Raw genomic sequence first — 27,635 nt, 5'->3', positions numbered from 1 at the left:
TTTTCCAAACTCAGGCTCTTCTAAACATATGTTCTTTATTTCTTCCAGCAAACAGGCTTTAGTGTTCTGTTCCTTGTAAACATTTAACACAACTGGTGAGAGAACAAAATACAAGCTTCCAGATCCTTGCCCTGTGTTGTGGGGTGAGTTTACACAAAGAGAAGCTCAAAGGCAGTGACCACAAGTGAGCTTCTCACTCAGTTCAAAGTAGTTCTTGGGATGATTGTTCCACATGAGCCAGTACAGCTGACTTGCTGTGACTTCCAAGGGGTGTCCAAGACACTAAAGGGCCATAGACCTTGGGAAGGATTGATGATGTTTCCACTCTTTGTTGATCAGCATCAATCCTTTTCACTAACTGGGAAAGGGATCAGAGGTCAGAAAGTTGATAGCGTCGCACAAGACCATCTCGACAGCATGTGTAGATCTGCTTCTCCCATGTGGCTACCTGGAACACAAGAATTCACAGCTCAAAGGAAGCCTAGGATTCTTTCATTTCAAAATGGTGGAAGCTTGTTATTGACCCACATTAATCCAAAGGAGCCTGAGAAACTTCATGGACTCTGAAGGCAAGAGAAGATTACATATTTACAAAATCTTTGGCCAAGGTCAGGGAACACTTAAGACTACAGAATAGAGAAACTAATTAGTCTAAGTGAAATGCAAACCTCTTGGTGTTATGCATGATTTCTTTCAGAGGGTCTTCATCTGGGGAATAGATGATCCATAGATGGGCTTGGGTATCCCTGACCCCATAAAATTGTATGTGAAAAAGTTCCGAGTATGTGCCTTTTTCCTGAGGAGGATTTCATTAACTTCTCAAAGAAAGGTAAGAAACACTAACATTATGGAAATAGCATACAATCTGAAATTAACTTAATCCAGGGCCTGCTACCATATAACTGCATGGCATGGGGCAATTTTCTCAGTCGTTTTCAGAAATCCTTGGCCTCAGTTTCCTCCTTTGTAAAATGGAAATGATATGCTGTTTCACAATATAGATGACGATGCAGGAATTCAAAAAAATGAAATGGATCTAGATGTATTCACCTGGGAAAAGCTCCAAGATGTTAAGTAAAAAATAAATAAGTCATAGAGAAATACCTGTGGAATAATTCCAATTATATGCAAACTAAAGATAAAACTATATTTATATAAGTGCATAAATACACAGATAAAAATGTACAAATACTCTAATAGTCCTAAAAGATATATGCAAAACTGTTACTATGTAATTGTTCAACTTTTTATAGGTATGTATGTATTAGTGGCATAACTTTTTGAAAACAATAATAAAAATTTTAAAAATCAAAATAATACCCATATCTCAAGGAAAAGTAACAAAGGTTAGCTGAGATAATATTTGTAAAATATTCAATATAATGTCTGGTCAATAAGTATTATTCATCTTTCGTTTTTCTTTTTCCACTCTAATCAAATGAGAGAATCAATCTTCACCTATAATAATAATTACTGCTAAAATGTAAAGAATATATTTATAGTTAGGTGTGGTGTGCACACTTGTAATCCCAGTTCCTTGGGAGACTGAGGCAGGAGGATATAGTGGTTTCAAGGCCAGCCTCAGTAACTGAGTGAGATCCTGTCTAAAAATAAAATTTAAAAAGGGCGGGGGATATAGCTCAGTAGTAGAGCACCCCTGGTCCTAGTATTTAAAACAAAACAAAACAAAACAAAACAAAACAAAACAAAACAAAAACCTTTCACATGCATTATCTCATTACTGTCCTCATTTTATAGATAGAGGGGAGATAAAGTAATTTTTCAATTTTCTAGAGTCAGTAAGTGATGAAATCAGTTCTGACTCAAAACCTGGATTTCTTTCCATCCCTCCATACTGCTTATACAATAAGCAGTATTTAAACACACTTAATAAGTCAGCCTGATTCAGTCCTTTCAAAGCCCCAAGTCCCAGGAGAGAATCACCCAGGTCTGGTGTCCTTTCAGGTCTGTACCTTATACACGGGGTCACAGTCAGCTTCTGTGAGCTCAATGACATAGTCTAGGTCTTGCTGAATAATGAAACAGCTTCCATCTCCTAAAAGGTAGAAAGAAAATTTAGACAACTAAAAAGATGCTGAACCCCACAGACTTTAAAAATTCCATATTTTGACTTATTTCTGTAGATTAGTAGCCTAAAAAAGATGGTCCTAAGATGCAAAATGACAATTAAATCTTACGATGTGAGCTTACTACAATGACTCACAGTGGTTGCCTAGAATGCTTGGCTGGGGAGGATTTGAAGGTCAAGTGCAGAGTCAGTGGAAGAAGGGCCATCTATGATTTGCCTACCAAAAGCACAGAGCAAGCAACTGTAGGCTTATATGTTTATTTGCAAACTTAACAATGCTTTTTAATAAGAACTGTCTATAAAAATGTTTTAAGAACAATCTATATTCCCAAATTATTCCTCAAATTATGAATCTGGGCTGGGTGCAGAGGCACATGCCTGTAATCAAAGCAACTTGAGAGGCTGAGGCAGGAGGATCGCAAGTTCAAAGCCAGATTCAGCAACTTATCAAGGCACTATGCAACTGAGACCCTGTCTCTAAATAAAATATAAAAAAGGGCTGGGGATATGGCTCAGTGGTTAAAAACCCCTGGGTTTGATCCCCAGTACCAAAAAAAAAAAAATTATGATTTTGGCTACATACTCTAGGATAAGGAGGAAAATAAAAGTATACCTAATCTTGACTAGGATTGAGATCAGTATAAAGTGCTTGCCTACCAGGTACAAAGCCCTGGGTTTAATCCCCAGTACCAGAGGGGGAAAAGTTAAGTATATCTAATCTTTTTTTTTTTTAACTATATCTAATCTTAAACTTCATTTTCTCAAAAGTATGGATAAATGAAACTTGAGATAATCTGTAAACTACTTAATACAGTGATTTTTGTTGCTTTATTTAATATAAAAGTGATACCTGCTCATTGAAGAGAACATTAAAAATAAATAAAACATGGGAAGGAAATTACCCATAATCTATCACTTGAAGATAATTAATATTAACATTTTGATCCACTTTTTCAATCTTTTTTTTTTTTTTTTTTTTTTGGTGCTGGGGATGGAACCCAGGGCCCTGTGCTTGTAAGGCAAGCACTTTACCAACTGAGCTATATCCCCAGCCCCCACTTTTTCAATCTTAATAAAAAATTTTATGGGCTGGGGTTGTGGCTCAGTGGTAGAGGGCTTGCCTAGCATGTGTTAGGCATTGGGTTCAATACTCAGCACCGCATAAAAATAAAAAAATAAAATAAAGGCATTGTGTCCATGTACAACTATATATATTTTTTAAATGGTTAAAGGCATGCTGCATAAAGGAATATCTTCTTTTTTGTATTAAGACTTTGTACAGGAGCTGGGTGTGGTGGCACATGTCTATAATCACACCTTTTCAGGCAGCTGAAGAAAGAAGATTGCAAGTTCAAGGCCAGCCTCAGCAACCTAATAAGACCCTGTCTCAAAATAAAATTAGAAAAAGGGCTGAGAATATAGCTCGGTTCAATTCCCAGTACTGAAAGGGGAAAAAAAAAAATCTCCTCACTAATAGCTAAAGAGTTCCAAAGAGCTCAAAGATTGTATATGCCTAACTTCTAAACCAGTATAGAATTCCCCTGCAGAGTAGCCACCAGCCGGGCTCTTCCATCTCAAGTCAGGGTGCTCACTACCTCAGTGGCAGCTTCCTTCTCAAGGAATAGAAAGTGCTTCCTCATTATAACTGAGATGTGGCTTCTGATAACTTTCTCCCAAACTGTTGTACTTTTACTCCCTTTGCCTTCAGTTATTAGTGACATAGTTATGCTTTGCTTTCTTGCCAGCAGAAAAGAGTTACAAAAAATAGAAAACCAGGAGTTAGCTCTTCTCCACCTGTCACCCCTCCTCTAACCCATCCACTGCTCTGCAACAGATATGTTCATATTCAATAAAATGGCCCAAGGCTTGGGGCAGGGACTGAAGAAATGTCAAGGTCCTCCTTGGATGGCCCATCTGCAGGCTATCAGGGTTGTGTTTAAGCTCTGTTACTTCAGAGATGCCTCTGAGACAAGATAAGCTGTTCATGTGCCACAATATGGCCCTAGGTTTAAAGTCCACATTCATTTTGTCTCAAAAATCTCCCTTTAAGCTATAGTGGGAAACCAGCCATGATTTCTTGTCATTTTCTCATCATTATTACCCCATTCAGCAAGAAAAAAATGACATCTACTATTGACATCTACAATCACACATTCATATGTCTGCTATACTAATCGTGAGTTCCTTTGGGGCCAAGAACATAACTGACTGATTACTGAATCCTCACTGTTTTGCAACTTAGGACCACACATTTGCTTTACCAACGTTTACTGAGTTCCTACTACTTAGTGAGCATTAAACAAATGCTGGGTTTAATGTGATGAATAAGGTACAGTTACTATCTCAAGAAGCTTGAACTAGAGGGAAATACAGATGATTACAAAGCAGAGTGACAAACCCTACATGGTAAGCACAATACACAAGAATGATGGAGGACCATCCCCCAACTCAGCCATAGATCAGCCACTTACAACTGTTTAATTAATTGAACAAGATGAAACCACCTCTCTTAATTGGTCCCTGGACCCACCTTGGCTAGCAATGAATCCATCTCTGAAACTCAGCAGGGATAGAACTGGTGCCCCTGATCTGTGGATGACTTGTACCGGAACCCTAGGATTTAAAGTGAAAGGAGAAATTTTACTTTCACTCTTTCTTTTTGAAAGCACTGCTTAAGTATATCCAACATAAAGTACTAACCACATAAAAGGAAACAGGACAAATGTGGAGAGAGATTAAAAACATTTACATGATTTTTCTTCTGGCAAGATCCTTACCTGGCAGAGCAAGGTAACTCACAATCACCTTGAAGTAAAAAATGTGTCTCTAAACATGAAAACCACCAAAATCTCAGGTTTTCTTTTTCTTGGTACTGGGAATTGAATTCAGGGGTGCTCTACCACTGAACTACATCCCCAGCTTTTTTTGTTGTTTTTTTCTTTTTTGAGACAGGGTCTTGCTAAGTTGCTTAGAGCCTTGCTGAGTTGCTGAGGCTAGCCTCCAACTTACAATCCTCCTGCTTCATACTTCCAAATTGCTGGGATTACAGGTGTGAGCCATCATGTCAGGCAACATCGCAAGTTTTTAGGGGAGGATTGACATGGGTTGAAGATAAAAATGTTAACATGTTAATCTTTTTATTTAAAGACAGAATTAGAACTAGGTGTGATATATTAAATTGTCAAACACTGAAACAAAAGATAAAAATGGTGGCTATAGAAGCCATTCAATAAATATTAGTCAACAAAGGAAGGAAATAAAGAAGGGTCAGAATAGTATAGACGGTTAAAAGAGATGTTATATGATTCTCTTTAGATATCTTTACGTCTTAGGTCATGATAAAGCTAAATAAGAAACAGAGCCAGCTAATTTGAATTAAAAATTAGCATTCAATCTTAGTCCAGTGCAGGTCTAACAGCTTAGAGAAAATTACTGAGTTCCTTAAAGTTAAAAGTTCTAGAAAATCATTTTAAGTGAAATGTTAGGTCTTATTTAAGCTTAATTTTCAAAGCAGTCATTGCAGTTGGATAATCAGGACAGCAGGAATCAAGTTAATCTTTTAATATGATTCCAGGAATAATAAGATCAGATAATTCACACCAAAAGACTTAAATGATGGAAAAATATACTCTTAATTCAACAGTCATCTATATGTTAGGCTAAACCAATTTAAAAAGCCAATAAGAAATTCCACTCTGTAGAAGATCTGCATCATGTAAGGGAAGGATGACTCACCTTGGACTTCTCACATCTAGCTGATAAATGTTTCCATCTTGTGTCCCAGCCAACAGCAAGAAGCCAGAGAGAAAAGTACAGCAGTTGAAGGCATCTGAGCCAATAAAGAGGAACACCTGGGAATATGTAGGTGACACAAATGTTGTTTAAAGATTAATTTCTTTCCAGGAATAAACAGACACCAAAAAAGGGGGAAATTTTACTATTTTTAGAGGTATCTTCTGTCTTCCCTCTTTAAGCAGTCTTGAATGGGAAACAAAACACTCACTCATAGCTGAGAAGGAAGCTGTTCCAGGGTTTCAGGACCTGAGGCTGGATGAGGACTTGCGTAATTTATATAACACCATACTTTTAAGTAACAAACTATTACCCAATACTCTAACTCATTGGAATCTCACTTATAATTCCCATATTTAATTTTGCTTCATGTCACTTCCAGTGACCTTTTGAAGGACTACTTTGCAGGAAAAGAAACAAGCTTAACTAGCTACGCAGGAGGGTCTCAAGTTCAAAGACAGCCTGAGTAACTTAAGGAGAACCTGTCTCAAATTAAAATTTTTAAGAAAGGATTGAGAGTGCAGCTCAGTGATAAAGTGCTTGCCTAGCATGTGCAAAGCCCTGGGTTCCCCAGCACCCATCCTCCACCAAAAAAGAAAGAAACAAACTTAAAAGTGACAATTTAATGAATCACAATTCTTCCGATGTATACAAAAAAAATTATATTTTTCTCTTATCCCATTCCATTAGCTCAAACTGATCACTTCCCCCTCATAAATAAACAAAAAAATTACTAATGTTCCTTTAGAAGGAAAAGCTAACAAAATGGTGATGTTCTTGGGACAAACTTTGAAAATGAAAACATCACTAGCACATGGAGTAACAATAGGAAATGAAAATACAAAGGTTGTAGCCAAACCAAATCAGTAAAGTTGTTCTGGATGATGATAATGACAGGAACTAGAAAAAATTTTTAAAAAATCTATCTAATCTTAGGGAACACATAGTTTAGTTAAGAGTACAATTTGCCCAACAAAACCTCACAGAATACAAGAAGAAAATTCAACCAATTCTTTAAAATATCTTCTGGTCATTAATTGATTAGGAATCCTGAATGCATGAGCCCTTTAATAAGAATTTCTTCATGTTATCTTAAAAACAGAAGGACCCATAAAGAGGATCTATCCAACCTCATTTTACATATAACAATGGTAAGACCGAGAGAGGAAAACTGACTTTAACAAGGTCACAAAGCACTAAAGCATTTCATCCTGATCCCATAACCCTATAGAAATCCTATTTTTTTTTTTTTTTTTTTTTTTTGCGGTACTGGGGATCAAACCCAGGGCCTTGTGCTTATAAGGCAAGCACTCTACCGACTGAGCTATCTCCCCAGCCCTAGAAATCCTATTATGCCCAGTTTAGTGATGAGAAAACAGGCTTGAAGAAGTCATATAAACTGTCCAATGTCATGAGCTATTAAGTGGAATATCTGGGATTTAAATGTTGGCCTTATTTCATATCCCATGCTCTTAATCATTCACCCATGCAGCCTCCTCAACATGTGAACACAGGGAGTGAACAGAAACTATCTCTAAAATAGCTTGACAAGAATCATAGTGACCTCAGAGTTAAAAGATGTTATAGGAAAATGTAGAACAACTTGCCGGCTGCCTGCTCTGTAGTCCCAAGCACTGAAGCTTCTTATCTTCCCGGGCCAATAACAGCATTTTTGACTCTGTTCCAACCTCCCGTTCACCTGCACGACAGAGAAGCCATGTTAATGACAACCAGGCTGATGTGCTGGCGTGCCCACACAACAGACACTGATGGCCAGTTACTAGTAGAATGTACTTTGCTAGGGATTCACTAATTCTTTAAAAAGTCACGTTCTATTTCTCATTGTTGTATTTTTAATACAATGGTACACATTTGTCAAAATTTACAAACTAGCCAGGCACAGTAGTGCACACCTGTAATCCCAGCGACTTGGGAGGCTGAAGCAGGAGGATAGCAACTTCAAAGCCAGCCTCAGCAAGGCCCTAACTAATCAACTTAGAGAGACTGTCTCAAAATAAAACATAAAAAGGGCTGGGGATGTGGCTCAGTGGTAAAGCACCCTTGGGTTCAATCCCCAGTACCCCCAAAAAAATTACCAAAAGAAGAAAAAAATGTGCACTAAAGAGTGACTTTTACTATATATAAAAGAGACCTCAACAAACCCAACTTTAAAAAGCTTAAGTTGTTTGTAATGTAATAAGACACCACACCAGAAATAGGGGTTAATGTTGAACAAAGTAGTCTCTGCCTTCTAGGATCTCAGACGGAAGGAAATGAAGGCGACACAAATGTCCATCACTCATCACTCTATCCATTCACTCAACAAATATTCACTGAGGGTCTACTGGGCAGTGGTGATGAATGGTAAAAACAAGGTCCCTCCTCTTGAGGACTCCAGAGAAATAAGCCCATAGGGAAACAAAGAAGATGGTTTCAGAGTAATAAGTTCTACAAAGAAACCAAAACAAGAAAATGTTACCAAACATGACTGGATGGTGGGAGGTTGGGTAGGGGAAGGTGACTTTCAAGTTCAACTTCACAAAAGTTCTGTGGAGGTCATTTTTAATTGAGACTTGCATGGTGGACAGAAACCAGTCATGTGGTCGGTAGAGTGCTTGCCTTGTAAGCACAAGGCCCTGGGTTCGATCCCCAGCACCCAAAAAAAAAAAAAAAAAAAACAAAAAAAACAGTCATGTGAAGAGCTTTGGGAAGTATATTCCAGACTAAGGGAAGAAGGCAGCAAAGGCTAGGAAGCTGATATGAGAAGATAGTTCACTATGCCGGAAGAACAAAGAAGGAGGGTGGTGAGACACGTTAGGCCTCACAGAGGCTGGTGTAACATGAGGCAGAGGAGCACTGCAGAGGTCTGGAAGCTATGGAACTGATGAGCTTGCCGAGGGTAATACTATACTCAGAACTGAGCACCTAGTACTTAACAGTGGGGCCTGATAATATTTAAAGGTAGAAGAGAGGAGACTTAAAAGGAGATTAAGAAGAAGCAGTCAATGAGATAGGAAGAAAATACAAAAGCAAAGAAAGAAGTGCTTAGAAGAAAGAGGTTTAACTATATTTAATACTGCTGCATTCAGAAAGACAAGCACAGAGAAGTCAAATTGGATTAGGCAATATGGATGTCACTGATGACCTTGACAAGAGTCATTTCAGTCAAGTAGTTGGGGCATAAACCATCCTAGGATGGATTGAAGAGTAAATAGGAAATGAAGGAGAGAAAAGAATATTTTCATTTAAATTAATCATCAACTAATCCTTGAAAACAACAGTGTTTTAAATAATATGTCTATAAATTCCTAAGTTTGCAGTATACATATTACATTAATATTTTAATAATTAAAAATTTGTACTGTGGGAAATGATTTCATTAACCATTAATTGTACATGTAATGCATGCAGGAAACAAATACTCCCTATTAATCCATTAATTTCCAAAGAGGGGCCAGGAAACATCTAATGGTAATAGTTCTACCATGGTGCCTCTACATGGGAAGTTTAAGAGAGGTGGGGGGAATACCTACAGTGTGTCTAAAAGCAAGGGGCAAGCTTAATCCAAATGAATTCAAAACCTGTATATGGATGCTTACAGCAATTTTAGTCATAATAGCCAATACTTGGAAGCAACCAAGATGTCCTTTTGTAGGTGAGTGGATAAACTGGAGAACATCCAGACAACAGATTATTATTCAGTGCTAAAGAGAAATGAGTGAAGCCAGGCATGGTGGTGCATGCCTTTAATCCCAGCTACTCAGGAGAAGCGGGCAGGAGGACTGCAAGTCCGTCAGCCTTGGTGGCTTAGAAAGACCCTGTTGCATAACAAAAAATAAGAAAATGGGGATGTAGCTCATAGTAAAGCGTCCCTGTGTTTGATCTCCAGTACTAAAATAAATAAATAAATAAATGAGCTATTAAGTCATGAAAAGATATAGAGGAATCTTAAATGCATATTATTAAGTGAAAGTAACCAATCTGAAAAGGCTAAGGCTAAGGGATTCCAACCACATTCTGAAAAAGACAAAATTACAGAAACAGTCAAAAGATCTGTGGGTATAGAGGGGTCTGGGGAGGGAATGATGACTAGATGGACCATGGAGGATTTTTAGGACAGTAAAACTATTCTGTATAATACTATAATGATAGTGTTATGGTTTGCATATGAGATGGCCCCCAAAAGCTCCTGTGTTTCTACAGGAATATTCAGAGGTTAAATGATTAAATTATGAAAACTTTTTTTTTTTTTTTTCCCATTGCTGGGGATCGAACCCAGGGCCTTGTGCATGCAAGGCAAGCACTCTACCAACTGAGCTATCTCCCCAGCCCAAATTATGAAAACTTTAATGGAATCAGTCCATTCTAGTCCATCCTAGTTTAAATGGCCTGACTAGGTGGTAACTGTAAGCAGGTGGGGCGTGACTGGCACCCCCCAGGGTGTGCCCTGGAAAAAGGAGTCTTCCCTCTGCCACTTCCCCCTTGATGTGCTGCCCAACCTTTGGCCCAGAGCAATGGATTCATCCTTCTCTGGTCTGTGAGCTCCAAATAAACTTTTCCTCCTGTAAGTTGTTCTTGTCAGGTATTTTGATCAAAGCAATGATAAAGCTAACAAAAACAGATATATGTGATCATATATTTGTAAAAACCCACAGGAAGTACACCCTATGAGTGTACCTAGGATTGAACACTAACATGAGTTATAGACCTTAGGTGGCAATGATGTGCTAATGTAGATTTATACATTGAAACAAATGTACTACTTTAGTGTGGGATATTGACAGCAGGGGAGGCAATCTGGGGGTGAGAGGTGGGGCAGAGGGTATATGACAACTCTATATTCTGTTCAATTTTGTTGTGAATCTAAAACTACTCTAAAAAAGTCTTTAAAATGTGAGCAGCTAAGATGACAGGAAAAGTGGTCCTATGGAACAGAGGAGCAATTATTAGTATTATCATGGGAAAATAAAAATGAAAGTTGCCTTACTGGGACTATACTATTCTAAGAGTTATTCAACCTGACTGAATTCAACCTTCTAGCCCAGGTGTATCTTTTTATATAACACTCAACCTCACCTCCACGCTATAAGGCCAACTGCCTCTATACCTACCCCCTGCCTATTCTCCTACCCTTCCCATTCTAATCTGTTCAACCGGAATTCATCTGTGGAGGTTTTGCTTGTTTGTTTGGCACACTGCTGGGGACTGAATGCAGGCCCTTGTGCATGCTAGCCAAGCAGAGCTTTGTGCATGCTAGCCAAAAGCTCTACCACTGAGCTACAACTTTACCCCCCTCACTCATGGAAGTTTAAGCCAACTTAATCTGTGACACTTTTTCCATCTACGCTAACCTGCAACACACCCTTCCTCTGAAAACTTACTATATTTGCAATAAGAATGACTAATTTATTTTAGTCAAAACATTATTTTAGAGGCATTAATTTTACCTACTAACTTACATTGTCCTTACTCAAATACAGTAATTATAACGTATACTTCCTTTGTAGATTCCAAAGCAACAGCATTATAGTAGGAACACAAATAAATGGTAATTTTACAGTGAAAATAGTAATGCCAGCCACAGAACAGGAAGGGATGAGGAAAAAAAAAAGAGACATTAAGACAAACACTGACAGGGGCTTAAGAAAACAAAACAAACTCATATCGTTATCAGCTCACTGGGTGTCTGCTCCGGTGAGCCAAGGTTTATGGAGTTGTCAGCAGCACCCACTGCTACTCCATTAATGGATGAACCACAGTCTGCAATGACTCCCAGGCAGGCTGAACGCCCACAATCCCAAAGTCGTGCAGTTCCATCTCGAGAACCAGACACCACATTCCTCCCTCGATCAACGATGGCTGTATCCAAGATACCTGGCAGGAGGAAAAAAAGTACCTTAAGATGGAGAATGGGGTAAAGGAACTATAAGGGCAGAGAAGATGGAGCTGCATAAATGACTGTATCACTTTATGAACATACCTTGAACATGAACATTCATATCCTACATGCTGGGCTTTTTTAAGTGCCAAAATAGAGTCCCTAAGGTTCAAAGATTAGTTGTGAGAGACAGACAATAAAACCGAGCTCTGGTCTTAATGTTTAGTAGTGTTCTACAGAAGTAGTTTTCAAGTTTACTATTTTGGCTTCAAACTACCCACTCCTTTTTTTGAAGAAAATTAAGTAGACATCTTGGGGAATTCAGTTTGCAAATCATTATGTTAAAAGATCCTGCTAGAAAAAGGATCTCAGAGCTTTTTGAATCACCATTAGGAAGGGACTATATCTCCTTTATTTTTTTTGGTACCAGGAATTGAACCCAGAAGTGCTTAACCACTGTGCTTAGGCCACATCCCCAGCCCTACTTTGCATTTTATTTAGAGACAGGGTCTCTCTGAGTTGATTAGAGCCTCACTAAGTTGCTGAGGCTGGCTTTGAACTTGCAATCCTCCTGCCTTAGCCCCTAGTTTCACTGGGATTATAGGTGTTTATCACTGAACCCACTGGGCCTGGGAGGCCTACACAAGCAATCAAAGATCTGGTTCTGTCTTCATTCTAAAATTCCCACTATTTTAAAATGTTACTCAGTTCCATAAAAGTGATAGAAGTTTTTTTAAAAAAACAATTTTAAAATGTATATACCCCAGGCAGGGAAGCTACAGTTGTAGCTAGGGAGCTATGAACAGTATTAACTGTGTACAAATTTCAAGTAACACTCAGCAAAGAGCTGCCATTTCAGAAAGTTTCCCTTCCTATAAAAGTTGCATGGAAAATTACCACTCTCTCTAATAAAATGTCATCACAATATAATGGCATTTAGTGTGCGTTTCTTCACCCTAGACAAGAATAAAAGGAAAGAAGAGCCCTAGGAAATGGGAACTCTGAGAAATTACTTCAGAAAGCAGCTACGAAAGTAGCAATTTCAAGAATGCCTTTGTAAGAGAAGTAGACACAGCTAAGACCTACTGGAAGTTACAAAAGGCTTTATATATCAAACCAAATAAATACAAGTCTTTAGAATATAAATCAAGGCAAACCTTCAAGAAAAGATTTCACTGTAAGCATCCCACACAGTTCACATATAACATTACAGTATATGTAAAACTACAACTAAAATACCTATAGACAGAGCAAATTTCATATTTCTATATATATATTTTTGACAAGTTTACTCTTAAAATTATCTAGTTTTACTATCATATTAAGCTGTCTTTAATGTTTCTGGGAACAATGTGTATATGGGAATATTAATGTTTGACTCAGATTCTGGAATAAAAGAGCCTTGAAACTCCTACTCTTACTTAGAAGCAACATACAACATTTCTAAGAGTTTGAAAATAATGGTCAAAGTGATGAAAATGCAACCGGAATTCTTAAAATTATTCTACAAATGTAAGCATACCCACTACCCTGGTGAGCAAATTCAACAACTAGTCAAATGAAATGGAATTTAATTTGGTCTCAATGTTTCATAAATCATGAATGATACAGTATAATGTTTATTACAAAAATTAGTATTATAAATAGATACCTCCAAATGAATCAACTTTAATTAAACAACCTGGGTAATTTAACTTCAAACAGATTAAAATACATTTTAGAGCTACTTACTAAACTCATATATTAGAAACACAATACTACTTTTAGTTTATCTTTGTATTTGAAGATTCAGAATATATACAGAAACCTTACCTCTGATTGTTAAGTAAAGAACATACAAATACTTTATCCATATTAAAATACACATTATTAGAGAGAAAAAAGAATAATAAAATTATGGCATTTGCAGGCAAATGGATGAAATTGGAGAATATCATGTTAAGTGAGATAAGCCAATCTCAAAAATCCAAAAAGTGAATGATCTCACTGATAAGCGGATGAGGACATGTAATGCGGGGTGGGAGGGGGGCAAGAATGGAGGAAGGAGGGACTGTATAGAGGGAAAAGAGAGGTGGGAGGGGTGGGGGGGAAGGAAAAAATAACGGAATGAATTAAACATCATTACTCTATGTAAATGTATGAATATGTAAATGGTATGCTGTTACTCCATGTACAAGCAGAAACAACATGTATCCTATTTGTTTACAATAAAAATATATTAAAAAAATGAAAAGGAATAAAGAATTGATACATACAAAAAAAATTACTACTAAGCTACATTCCCCAGTTTTCTTTCTTTCTTTCTTATTTATTTATTTATTTATTTATTTATAGTAAGGATTGAACCTTAGGTACTTAACCAATGAGCCACACCACCAGCCCTTATTATTTTTAGGTTGACACAGGGTCTCAACAAGTTGCTTACAGCTTCACTAAATTGCTGAGGCTGGCCTTGAACTTACAATCCTTCTGGCTCAGTCTCCTGAACCACTAGGATTATAGGCATATGCCACCATATGCAGCACAGAAAATGTTATTATGGTTCCTATGGAGGGATTTAAGGTAAGGAACTGAGGATGTCATAACATTTTTTGAAGTATCCAAACTTATAATAGCATATTTATTACCCTCTTAATATTCTAATTAAGGACAAAACATCTCTAAATTCTATGTCTTTTTCAACATACCAACTAATCAGTTACAAAGAAAAGATTATCATAATCTCTGCAATCTAATATTATCTGGTTATAAGGCTAACCTATTTTTATTTTTAAAATACGACTAACTTAAATTCATGGTTATTGATACAGTATCGAGTTCTAATGTTGATATCTGATTATGCAGCCATTTGCCACCCAGCTTTTAATGTCACCTCAAAGGACTACTAAGATGCAGACCTTCTCTCTTTTTGTCTCTCTCTCTTAGCACACAAGCATAAAATCTCCTGGGAGGATAATTTTTTTTTTCCCTATTGATTGTGGAAAACAACTATCTGTGTAAGACTGTTCATTCTAGATAGCAATAACAAGACTGACTATCAAAGAAATTTCTAGTCTTTGGGGAAATAGCAGCTCATCCAAATGGCCAGTTGGATGAATTATTTGTGCATTTGTGAACAGCTTCTGTTCCTATCTTGGCAGTAATTCATCTGTGGAGATCATTAGAGAAGGCTCTTCATACCTCCTTTGTGCCCTTTGAAGGTCACCACACAGCTAGCATCTTCAGCTGACCAGATCTTCAGCTGAGCATCCATTCCCCCACTCAGAACCACAAGGCCTGATGGGAAAAACCTGCAACAATTCACATCAAACACATGTCCTTCCAATACTCTCTGGAAAAACAAAAGAAAGTGCCATGCTAGTTCTTTTATCCATCCCTTGATGTTCTTTGACCTCCCATATCTTTGGTCCCTTATATGAAATATGTAGATGCTATACCCTTGTACTAGATTTTTTCCACATTTTTATCGGTGCATTATAGTTGTACATAATGATGGGATTTGTTATTTCATATTTGTACATGTACACAATATAACAATATAATTTGGCCAATATCACTCCTCAGCTCATACTAGATTTTTTTTTTTTTGGAGACAGAATCTCATTAATATCCAGGCTGGCCTCAAACTTGTAATCCTCCTGCCTCAGCCTCCTAAGAAGCTGGGATCACAGGCATGTGCCAGTGCACCTAGCACTCATACTACATTTTTTAAAAGACTGCCCAAAGGACTCTTTAGATCATTTGTCTACCACATAGTATTCTAAGAGCTGGCTGGCTTCCTTTCCAGGGACTGAGCTATAGATGTTATGGAATTAAATTCCAAGGCTCTCACAGCCATCCCTAGTTCTAGTTCTAAGTATGAACTAGAGACTCTTCCACATCTCTTCTTAAAATCATCTGTATAGGATGAGGCTTAGCCACACTCAACCTAATAGCATAGCTACTCTGTTAGAAACTGGTCACTGAAGGCAGTTCAAACCATGGGCACACCCACCTAAGACACTCACTAGTCTGACTCAACTGCTGTAGTACCACTCTGTCTGGTAAATCACTAAGCTTGAGGATGGTTCTGATTAACAAATATGAGACCAGAGATCAACTCAAGTACAGTGGTCCTATATATTTACAATGGGCTATTCTTCCTTTCATGACCCAATCCAAGATTTCTCAGACCACCCTTCATGTATAAGACTCCAAAAGTATATCCAATTCCTTTACTCTGAGTTCTCCATTGGAAGCCTGCCAGATCTTCATGCTACCATCGGAACTAGAAGACACACCAAGACCTCCTCCACTGGAAATGTCCAGGCATGTTATCTGTTCAACAGACAAAACAATTTATGTTACAAACAATAAAATGCTCTTATTTCCTTCAAATATGTTATAAACCTCCTTTGTTTCACAGTCTTCCAAATCTTCTACAAGACTATGCTTCCAAAAGCAAGAACCTATGTTTGATATGAAAGTCGTTTTCATCACCAACCTCCCCACAAGACTGGAATAAATACCCTTTACTTATTGTACTCATCTCTACTGTCCTGCTCTAACTAAACGGTTTTCACTATCCCTATATCATTTTCATAGTTTCCATCATTTATGATTTTATATTTTAGTATATCTCTAATTCTTAGTAACTCACACAAAAGACAATCTTCCAAGATACACCAAAAGGATTCAAGTAAAAGTGAAGATATTTCTATCTACATTTCTATAAAGGTATAAATGGAGATATAGCTCCCGTGTTCATAATACAAATGAAGAAAGTGGAAACACCTGCATGTTTCATAATATAAGACTAGAAAAATAAATTATAGTAAAGTCATAGAATGTAATACTATGCAGCTCCTATAAGAACACTAGAAAGATGAGATGATATAGAATAATGTACATATTATTAAGAAATAAAAAGCAAGTTATAAATTTGCCTACTTAAGAGTTTCCCAAAGACTAAGAGGATAAAGTAAAATAATGATGTATAGAGTTCAACATGGAGCTGGCTCATAGCAAGCAATCAATAAATGTTAGTTATCACTGCTATTATTATTATCAATAAAGGCTATAAAATAAAAGTTCACTATAGTAATCTATAGAATATAAAAACAGGAGTAATTTTTTTACTTTCCATTTCCTAATTTTATCACTAAACATTTACTTGCTTTGCAATAAGGGTAAAAAGTAACTTATTTCAGTTTTGTAAACGCAAAATAAAGTTTTATAAATACATAAAAAATAACATTTTGATTTTGCAGTATTGGGGATTGAAACCAGGGCCTCACACATGCCAGGTTAAGTGCCCTACCACTCAAATGTATGCCAGCCCTTTCTTATTTGGTTTTGAGACAGGTCTCACTAAGTTTACCAACATGGCCTCAAACCTGCAATCCTCCTGTCTTAGTCTCCCAAGTAGTTGAGATTACAGTTGTGTGCCACTGCACTCAACAAAAAATAGCCTTAAAAAAATGTACCACACTGTAAAATGTAGATAGTTTTAATATAATCAGTTTATCCACCACTTTTTCACTTTTGTTTCAAAAAAACTAAAAAAAATAGTAGAAAGGGCTTTAATATGTAGAATACTGAGAAAATGTTCCTGTCTAGCAGGCAAGGTAATGAAATATGAGCAGTGACAAATTATGCAAGCATTGACTACTTTATCCAAAAGCTGGTGACTCTGCTAAAATATATTTAAGGAAATTTCATACGATCTCTAAGATTACCAGTAAGCACATCTGTATACATACTCTGGACCCTAGCACCAGTTCTGCCCCACACCACACTTCATCAACTATATCATCTTACAGTGCAGAGTAAATGACTCATTAATTATGAATATGTTTATAGCATTAGAAAAGCAGATAAAGTGAAAGAATTAGCATGCTATTATGCTTTTTAATTTATCAAAATACTTACACTCTTTGTATGAATTCTGGAAAAAGTAGTGTATGGTGCCAAAAACTTAGAAGATGCACTTTCCTTTGGACATGAAATATGAATGCTTTTCTAAACAAAGAGGAAAAGATGAAATCTGTCAGTGAAGCTATTCCCAAGTAATTAAAACCTCTCAAAGAAAACATTAAGACTACAGGAAATTCTCATTTTCTAAGTGTATTTATTCTAATTCTTCCCCAGTCCACAAAACTAGCACTCTCCCTTGGTTCAGAAGTCCTTTCACTGCAGAGTGCTGCAATGTAATTTAGTATCACTGAGAGGCCATTTTGTTTTTATGATGAAGTAAATGGTCCCATAGAGGACAGACCAACAATAAGATACAACTGAAAAGCAAGAGAGCATTAATTTTTATAAATAAAATCAAATCTCAATATTCTCAATTAACAATGGGACAAGGAACAGGATCAGCAGGAGAGTACATAAAGAGATGTAAGGAAATTTAGCACCAGCCCCCAAATCTAGGGTCTAAATGAAAAGTCTTCTCAATAAGAATTAAAAAAGAAAAAAAAAAAAAAAAAAACCAACTGTTAGATCACTAACATTTGCAGTTACGAGAGTAATTGGTAAAGTAAATTATGGTACACCCATAAATGTGTAGGTCTGGGTCAGAACTGCAGTGCCCATTCCCACCTAGCACTTAAACTGAGTACATGATCATAGATTGGCTGTCATCCCACAGTTGTTTTATGATGCCCATGTGTTTTGACTAGTCATGATCATGTGCCTTTCAGCTGGTAGTGTAGGAAAATATGCCTAGAACCAGATGTTAAATTCAGGTGATATGGGACTTCAGGCTAAAGGTCATTTGTAAAAATTTTCCCAAGTATGTTGGCAATTCAAGGTAGTTGACTGATCAAGGTAGTAGACTAATAAAAGGCTTGGTCAACCTCTTCTCAAAGATTCTTGCAATATGACATCACTTACTGTAATCAAAGAATACTCTAACCAACAGAATATGACTTAACTATATATCTCCTATAAGGAGCTAACTCACTAAAGGGCCCTTAACCTGTTATCTCTTCTGTAGCAGTACCTCAGAGTTTCTGGAAATTCTGAAGGACAATGAAAATGCCTTCGATAATCAAGATTTTCTGAACCTCTTTATTTCCAACAGGCACAGATTCTCATACTTCAATAGAAAGAACAGCTTCAAACTCATAATATTTTCATTACTGAAAATCAATATGTTCTCATTACAGGTCATCCACTCCTTTTAAAAGACAATTAGAATATCTATACAAACAGCACTTTCCTAGCCAGCATATTCATGCCTGGCTGCCTACAATCTTTTCACTAAATTAGTTTCTGCTTCTAACTGGGTGACAAAGCCCATACAGCTGCAAGACAGCTGACCTGGATTTGGAACTACCTCCTATACCAGAAATGGAAGTGTCAGCTAAACTCTCGGCTGAATAGTCATACCAGCATGGATGCAAGGACTCCAAAAGCTTAATGTTCAGGCCTCTATAAAAACTGAGTTTGCTCTCAGAAGACTTCATTTCTTTGCGGCAAATTACATGAAAGATTTCAAGAATCAGTGCTTTTCTCCTGCTTACTAATCCTGCAAATCAACTTTTAATCCATAAACAGACTATGGAAGAAGACAGTGAACTATCTTCCAATGTCAGCAGTAGACAATCATGCTGTTAATGAAAAAAATTTAAAAGAAAGCTGCAGGAGATATCAAAACAGACAAATCCAAGAGGGGAAAAGTGAGTATGCCACACTAAAATGAAATTCAAAGTCAAATTTTTTCTTTAATACTTCAGGGTTAGGCATTTAAGCTGACAGATCTACCATTTAACAAAACACTGTAGCAACATCAAATAGCAAAGTGACTCATGGCAGTTAGGAAACAAATAAATGTTCAACCATAAGCACTTACTGTCTGAACCCACCCAGCAGGTTCACAGCAGAAATTAGCAATGATGTTTGAAGAGATTAGGATTGTATCCAGGCCTAAGTATGAAGGGAAGAAATATAAATCAAATATTTCTCAAAAAACTTAAGAGTCTAAATTGAGATGTGCTACAAGTATAAAATATACACAGAATTTTGAAAACTTAAGAAAAAAGGCAGATAAAAGTCAGTAGTACCCAGGCTGTGGATGGACACTGGCAAAACATTTGGGAAAACCACAGACTTGCAAGGTAGTGTTAAAGTTGGAATCAATAGAACTGGGTTTCAATTCCAGCACAGTCTTTGATTATTAGGAATTAACCTGAATGTTTCCTTCTCTGCAAAATGGAAACTTAAAATGCCAAACCCGCAGAATTATGATAAACAATAACTAATTTTGGCAGTATTCTACAGTTTTGTCCATTTGTAGTCTAACTCTCCATTAACGATTGTGAGGTATAGTATTATTTCTGTGATCTAGATGAGAAAACTGAGGCTTAGAGAATTGTTACTTGTCCAAAATCACAATCCTAATAAGTATCAGAGTTAACTAAGACATGAACTCAGATCTTCTGATACTTTCTACAACCATAGCTACTTATCAAAAATAAATATATAATAACATGAAGCCTACTACCCAGCACAAAAAGGGTAATGAATTAACATTTGCTAAAAATCTTATGTAAATAACAAAGTATTCTCTATTCTTGTCAGTATACTCAAATACTTTAAAACCAAAAAGTAAAATAAAATAAAAATACACACAAAAAAGAAAAAATAAATAAATAAATAAATAAAAGGCTGGTTCACCCTTTGGGAATCATCTCATCAGAGCATACTGATTACAGCAGTTAGACTAAATAAGGAAAGGCAGATCATGAGTTCTACAACACTTACTTTAGCCATCTACTCACCTCAAAAACAAATGAGAAAAACTATTAAGTACTATTTTTTTTTTTTTTCTTTGCAGTGCTGGGGATTGAACCCAGGGCTTTTTGCTTGCAAGGCAAGCACTCTACCAACTGAGCTATATCCCCAGCCCTGTAAGTACTATTAATGTACACTTTTCACCAAGGGCCGGCAAGATACAATGATAAAGTTATACTATCCAATATGGTAGATTCTAGGCATACTCAGGCTATTCAACACTTGAAATATGGCCAGTGCAAATGAAGAACTAAGTTAAAAATTTTATTTAACTTAAAATTTAATTTAAAAATTAAAGCTGGGCACAGTGGCACACCTATAATCCCAGTGACACAGAAGGGTAAGGCAGAAGGATCCAGAGTTCAAAGCCAGCCTCAGTAACTTAAAATATAAATAAAAAATAAAAAAATAAAATTAAATTAAAAATGTCAATTAAATGTCAACAAAAATTCTTGACATTTTGTCTCAAAATAAAAAATAAAAAGGGCTGGGGATGTGGCTCAGTGGTTAAACACCACTTGGTTCAATCCCCAGTACCAAAAATAAAAAATAAATAATAAATAAATTAAATAAAAATTGACATATAATTCAGTTATTATACTTTTAGTTAGCCAGGGTAGCACACACCTGTAATCCCAGAGACTCAGGAGGCTGAAACAGGAGGATCGCAGTTTTAAGGCCAGCCTTGGCAACTCAGTGAGGCTCTAAGCTACTTAACAAGACCCTATCTTAAAAATGAATTATAAAAAGGCCTGGGAGGGCTGGGGCTGTAGTCAGTGGTAGAGCACTTGCCTTGAATGTGTGGGGCAATGAGTTCAATCCTCAGCACCACATAAAAAAATAAAGATATTGTGTACATCTACAACTAAAAAATATTTTTAAATAATAATAAAAAAAGGCCTGAGTTGGGCTGAGGTTGTAGCTCAGTGGTAGAATGCTTGCCCAACATGCATGAGGCACTGGGTTCAATTCTCAGAACCGCATATAAATAAACAAATAAATAAATAAAATAAAATAAAGGTCCATCAACAACCTTAAATTAAAAAAAAAACCTGAGTATTTAGCTCAGTGGTAAAGTACTGAAAAAGAAAATGGAAAACTTTTAGGTATGTTCGGAACAACATGAATTATATATCTCCAATCCACTTTTTTTTATACTTTTATTTTACTTATTATTTTTATGTGGTGCTGAGGATTAAACCCAGTGCCTCACAAGTGCTAGGCAAGTGCTCTACCACGGAGCTACAACTCCAGCCTGCCCAGTCCACCTTTTAAAATATTTTTCATTTCTGAGAGAGGCTCCCTCAATTTTCAAGGCTGGTCTTGAACTTGTGATCCTCCTGCCTCAGCCACCTGAGTTGCTAGAATGTGACTGAATATACCACCCCACCAGCTCAGCTGTAAATCTTATAAAATGTAAACACAGATCAAGTCATTTTTTTGTAAATATTCTTTTTAAAAAAGTTTTTTAGTTGTCAATGGACCTTTACTTTTTTATATACAGTGCTAACAATTAAGCCCAGTGCCTCACACATGCTGGGCAAGCACTCTATCACTGCAGCCACAATCCCAATCCCAGATCAAGTTATTTCTAACAAAAATTCGAGTTTGAATTAAGATGTGCTATAAAAACACAGAGAATTTTGAAAAATTTAAAAAGTAATATAAAATATCTCATTAGTAAGTCTGTATATTAATTAAATGTTAAAATAATATTTTAGATATATTGGGATAAGTAAGGTATAGTATTAAAATTAAGCTCACCTATTTATTTTACCTTTTTAATGTGGCCAGTAGAAAATTCAAAATTATATATGTAGTTTGTCACTATCAGAGCTGGTGTAAGGTAAATAAGAAATGTTTCCATTTTAAAGTAAACATAATTAAAGACAAAAAATTCTTGACATTCAAAGGCAGCAAACAGTATGACACATATATAAAGGTAACTATAAAGATAACAGTATAGGGGGCCGGGGTTGTGGCTCAGTGGTACAGCACCTTCCTAGCACATGTGAGACTGGCTTCAATCCTCAGCATGACATAAATTAAATAATAAAACAAAATAGTGTTATAAAAAAAAGATAACTATAAATATCTGAAGTAGATATAGGGGTATGGCCACACTTCTGAATAGTGTGCCATCTAGAAGACAAAAACTTACCTTGTTTATTTCATTCACAATAAATCCTTCTGAGGCTGTAACCTCTGGGATACCATCTAGGCCAATTCCTTGACAAGTCAGACTGCCATACAAAGATGGTTTCCCTACATGGCAAAAAAAAAAAAAATTATATCTCAAAAATTTTAAGAACTTAGTATTTTTCTCCTTATAGACCCAATTTAGGCATCTATATAGATGGATGGAACCTGCAATAAATTTGGCCCATGAAAGAAAAACAGATACCTGTACTGAAATTCAGGTGAAGTGGAAAGAGTAAATTTAATTTGGGAGTGAATACACTAAAAGACTTAAAAGTTAGGAACAAAGATTCAGAGATAAACATTTGTAGAAAAAGCTGCTAAAGTGATCTTGCCCTGCTTTTCCGGCTATGAAATTTTTCCAGGATGAAAGGTGAAAATCATCATATGTATTTATCCATAGTATATACATTATATAACACATCATAAATAATTAAGCTTCAGTAATCTGGAAAATAGCCTACATAGAAATTTTGCGGGCTGGGGAGATAGCTCAGTCAGTAGAGTGCTTGCCTTGCAAGCACAAGGCCCTGGGTTCGATCCCCAGCACCACACACACAAAAAGAAAAAGAAAAAGAAATTCTGCAGTCATACGAGCTAAATAAAATACCGTCCTATATATAAATATAGGCAGACACTAGAATGAAGTTGAACACCTTTATCCATTCTTATGGACTTTATATAGTCACATCTACAACAGCCCATGTAACAATTTACATGTCTAACTTCCTGGCTGGAGTATGAAGCCTTATGAATTCAGAAACTAGTTACAATTTTTTTCAGTAAATAACTGTTGTATCAAACTAAAGTTCTAGGAGCAAGAGAGAAGGTAAAATCATCATGGAGTCACACAAGGTGAATTGAGCAAGTTTTTGAAAGAAAGAATCTAGCTAAGAAGGACAGGAAAGAAAACTCCCAAGTCAAAAAGAGGCATTAGCAAACATAAAAGAAAGTTAAAAAGAACAAAAGGGAAGGACGTATCATCTATTACAGCAGTCACAGAAAGATAGCTGAAGGGTAATTCATGGAAAAACTCATGGAACAACTAATCATCTCGTGTACAAGTCTAAAAGATCTAGTAAAGAAGCTTTTTTCTTTCTTTCCTTCCTTTTTCTTTTTGGTAGTACTGGGGATTGAAACCAGGGTCTCATGCCCACTGGGCAAATAACCATCACAGAGCTACTTCCCTAATCCTTTTTATTTATTTATTTATTTTTATTTTTAAAAAATATTTTTAGTTGTAGATGGACACAATACCTTTATTTATTTTAATGTGATGCTGAAGATTGAACCCAGTGTCTCACACATACTAGGCAAGCGTTCTTCCACTGAGCCACAACCTCAGCCCCCTTTTTATTTTTGAGACAGGATCTCCCAAAGTTGGCCAAGCTGGCCTTGAACTCATAAACACATTACCTCATTCTTCCAAGTAGTGGAGATTACAGATGTGCGCTACCAAAACAACTAGTAAAGAAGCTTTTGACAGGAAAGTGGCATGAAGCAAATTAATATATGTAAAGTAACTAGATATAGTACACATTTTGTCTCAATAAAGCTGTTATCTAAGGGGCTGGGGGCTGTAGCCAAGAGGCAGAGTGTGTGCCGAGCATGTGTAAGGCACTGGGTTCGATCCTTAGCACCACATAAAAATGAAACAAATAAAATAAAGGCAAGTTGTGTATCTACAACTACAAAAAATAATAATAATAATAATAATAATAAATGCTCTTCCTTAGGAGATGACCATTGCTCCAACTTCATAAAGGAAACCAAGGCTAGCTATAAAACACCCTCAAATTTCCACATCCATACCAGCACATTTATCCTAATCTTCATTCATCCTAGTCTCTGAGATTTAATTCAATCTTTCTTCTAAAGTATTGGTTATTCAGTTAATCCTTCTTTCCTTTATCTTCAAACTACATTTTATTTATTATTTAGGTACTGGGGATTGAACCCAGAAGCACTTTACTTCTGAGGTACATCCTCAGTCTTTATGTTTTATTTTAAGACACGGTCTAGCTAAGTTGTTTAGGGCCTTGCCAAGCTACTGAGGCTGGCCTCAAACTTGCCATCTTCCTGCCTCAGCCTCCCAGGTTGCTGGGATTACAGGCATGTGCCACCATATCTAGCTGTATTTTAAAAATTGCTCTTTTTTCAATTATTTTCCATCTTTGAAAACAAAACTCTGGACTGTGAGACTTCTAGCTACCACTCTCTTCATTCATACAGTAGTAATGTCCTCAACAAAGATTTTATGTTTAAAATATTTTCTCAGCTGGATGCAGTGGCACATGCCTGTAATTCCAACTATTCAGGAGGTTAAGGAAGGTGGATCAAAGTTCAAGGCCAGCCTCATTAATTTAGTGAGACCTTGTCTCAAAAAATGAGAAGGGCTAGGGATATGGCTCAATGGTAGAACGCTCCTAAGTTCAATACCCAGTACCACCAAAAAAATTTTTTTAAAAACTGTAGATACAACACATCAAGGCTAATGGACTAACTGAAATGCATCAGCACAGGTGCAATGGCACCTGTAATCTCAGCTACCAGGGAAGCTGAGGCAAGAGGATCAAAAAGTTGGAGACAAGTGTGGGCAACTTAGTGAGATCCTGTCTCAAAATAAAAAAGAAAAAGTGCTGCAGATGTAGCTCAGTGATAAAGCACGACTAAGTTTAATCACCAGTACAGCAAAAAAAAAAAAAAGGTTGGGGATGTAGCTCAGTGGTAGGCCACCTGCCTAGCATTATGAGAGGTCTTGGTTTCAATCCCTAATATCTTATTCACACACCCACTCTCTCTTTCTCACACACACAAACACATACAAAAGCATTAATAATATCTCCATGAACATGAGCAGCTACCAAATGGAAAACTCAATCTGAAGCCCTTCTAGAATAGAGGAGTGGGAATTATGTCAGTAAAACACAAACTGGTCAAACATGTTTGTAAACTAAAAGCATTATGCCAGAAGAGTAGGCCAGCATAAAGGAGGAAGCTTTGTTTTAAGGGTAGTAAATCTTTCTTGAAAAGGAGAACAAACAGATTTATAGACATTACCTGGAGGGTGACAGCTCAGCCAGGCCTCCCCTTCATCTTTCCTATGAAGAGAGACAAAAGCCTAATTAGGCTCATACAAAGTTGAAAAGAATGCTACTGGGGAGAAAGGTCATATAATCTTCAGTTTGTTTATCGTACCTAAACATGATCTAGCCCAATCTTCCATCCAGGCAAACATTACTTTAAGACAAATTTTATTATGAAAGAAATATTTGTGGATTAAGTATTTAATGAACAGATTTCAGTTGTTAAATCAATGCTCAAATACTTTGACCAATAAGGAGCTCACTTTGAAAAAAAAAAAATCAAGATTATTTATATTTAGGTATTTAGTGAGATCACTAAACAGAAGTGTTAGACATTTTATATATAGCATAATTATTCCTTACAACAATCAAAGATACCTTTTATCATCCCCATATTAAATGCAAAAACTTGAAGCTCTGGGAGAAGTGACTCGCCCCAAACCACCTATCTATGAAGTAAGAATTGAAATCTGGAGCTGGTACACAATATGTGTTCTTTCTAAAACCTCATGCTGACTTTTTACATGTTTTAGAATGTACCTCCCCAAATCCTATAAATCTTGATCCCTTAGGGTATGATGGAAAGGACCTAGAATTTTAAGACAGAAAGCTTTAGGTTTACAGCCGCCTTCTATCACATAAGCAGCTACATGATCTTACACAAGTTTTATCCTCTGATTCTGAGCCTGCATTATTGCCTAGGTTACCTGTGGCACTTACTGTTATTCCTTTATAACTTATCATATTTTGCAATCTAATAAGTAATTTCTATTTTGGTTTAGTCCCACCTACCAAAGTATAAATTTCTTAAATGCAGGAGGTAGTGTTTTATTCATTTTCACCATTGTTTCAATGGTAATAAGTTACTAATCAATTAATAATAACAATTGTCATTTATGGCACTGCTGTATTCATCCTGATGCCTACGGAAATAATTGACACAATATATGATCAACAAATATATATTAAACGAATGAATTGTTTGCTGCAGTAGTTCCAATTAAAATGTCACCTTCTTGAAGGACAGGAACCATCTCTTAAATTTAGAATACACAGCCTAGGGTCGTAGCTCAATGGTAAAGCACTTGCCTAGCATGTGTGAGGCATTAGGTTTGATTCTCAGTACCACATGTAATAAGTTAACTAATTAAATAAAGGTCCACTGAAAACTAAAAAAAAAAAAAATATTTTTAAAACAATTTAGAATATACATCTAAGCTCCACTGAGCTGACAGAACCTGGACATGGCAGGTGAAACATGGTTTCCTGAACAGAACTGTACATCTAATACGGCGCTAGGGGTCCACGAAAATAGAGTCCATAACGTACACAAAGTGATGGTGAGCACTGGAACTTTTACAAATAACAGATAACCAATCAATATTTTCTAAACGACTACTTGGCCAGTGTCTTCCTGGCTCCCAGCTTTCCTTTGCCCGACTCATACTTCTAACGCAGGGATCACACAGTGCATTCGTATTCCCTTGACCTCAGGGCAGCTGGAAAGAATGAAAAGCAATGACCATGCGGGTTTGGGACTTCTTTTGCTGGACCTTGTGCCCTCCAGCTCCCTCAACAATTGACAGGTTAAGCCCTGTGGATATCCAGGACCAGGAATGGCTCTCCTTTGACGCTAAGGCGACATCCGTTACCCGCCTCCTCTGGCCCTGATCTGAGTCTGGATTCACCTGAGGGCTTGGGCCCAGTCGCTCTGAATCCTCAAAGGCGCTGCCATCTTGACCCCGCCTCCACCAACCCGCCTCTTCCGCCCCTTCCCGGAAGTGGATCCCCAAAACAGGCGTGAGAACGGAGGGCG

General features: G+C 36.8%; 1 protein-coding gene and 1 long non-coding RNA gene across 5 annotated transcripts; both read right to left on the bottom strand.

Moving 5' to 3' along the window:
• Positions 1-27,606, bottom strand: PAAF1 (proteasomal ATPase associated factor 1). 4 transcript variants are annotated; one of them, XM_079103802.1, is made up of 12 exons: positions 27,508-27,605; positions 25,794-25,834; positions 22,696-22,799; positions 17,670-17,759; positions 15,978-16,076; positions 14,940-15,090; positions 11,561-11,755; positions 7,489-7,580; positions 5,825-5,940; positions 4,620-4,702; positions 1,974-2,056; positions 1-448 (listed from the first exon to the last, which is right to left on the bottom strand). In XM_079103802.1, the coding sequence occupies exons 1-12, from the start codon at positions 27,552-27,554 to the stop codon at positions 371-373; spliced, it is 1,179 nt and encodes a 392-aa protein (XP_078959928.1). In that variant the 5' UTR covers positions 27,555-27,605; the 3' UTR covers positions 1-370. The 4 variants fall into 4 exon arrangements, with proteins under 4 accessions (XP_078959928.1, XP_078959931.1, XP_078959929.1 ...); XM_079103805.1 differs by lacking the exon at positions 27,508-27,605 and adding an exon at positions 26,612-26,679; XM_079103803.1 differs by lacking the exon at positions 27,508-27,605 and adding an exon at positions 25,932-26,031.
• On the bottom strand, positions 19,594-21,537 carry LOC306640021. Its single transcript, XR_013757718.1, has 2 exons — positions 20,272-21,537; positions 19,594-20,201 (listed from the first exon to the last, which is right to left on the bottom strand). It is a non-coding gene; the product is annotated as an uncharacterized lncRNA (long non-coding RNA).
• Positions 27,607-27,635: the final 29 nt, after the last annotated feature.

The sequence above is a fragment of the Sciurus vulgaris genome (genome assembly GCF_902686455.1).
Source record: "Sciurus vulgaris genome assembly, chromosome: 11".
NCBI classification, from domain to species: domain Eukaryota; kingdom Metazoa; phylum Chordata; class Mammalia; order Rodentia; family Sciuridae; genus Sciurus; species Sciurus vulgaris.
The sequence above is the reverse complement of the archived record's forward strand: the minus strand, read 5'-3'. Positions and strand labels throughout refer to the sequence as shown.

What these genes read in the sequence shown, in the direction of transcription:
- PAAF1 (XM_079103805.1), bottom strand. Translation starts at nt 26,664, where the DNA reads ATGGTGAAAATGAATAAAACACTACCTCCTGCATTTAAGAAATTTATA. An exon ending in CTTCCAATGGAGAACTCAGA is followed by an intron (nt 15,091 to 15,977) that starts GTAAAGGAATTG and finishes TTGTTTTTCCAG; the next exon opens with AGAGTATTGGAAGGACATGT. An exon ending in CTAGATGTGAGAAGTCCAAG is followed by an intron (nt 4,703 to 5,824) that starts GTGAGTCATCCT and finishes TTTAAATCCTAG; the next exon opens with GGTTCCGGTACAAGTCATCC.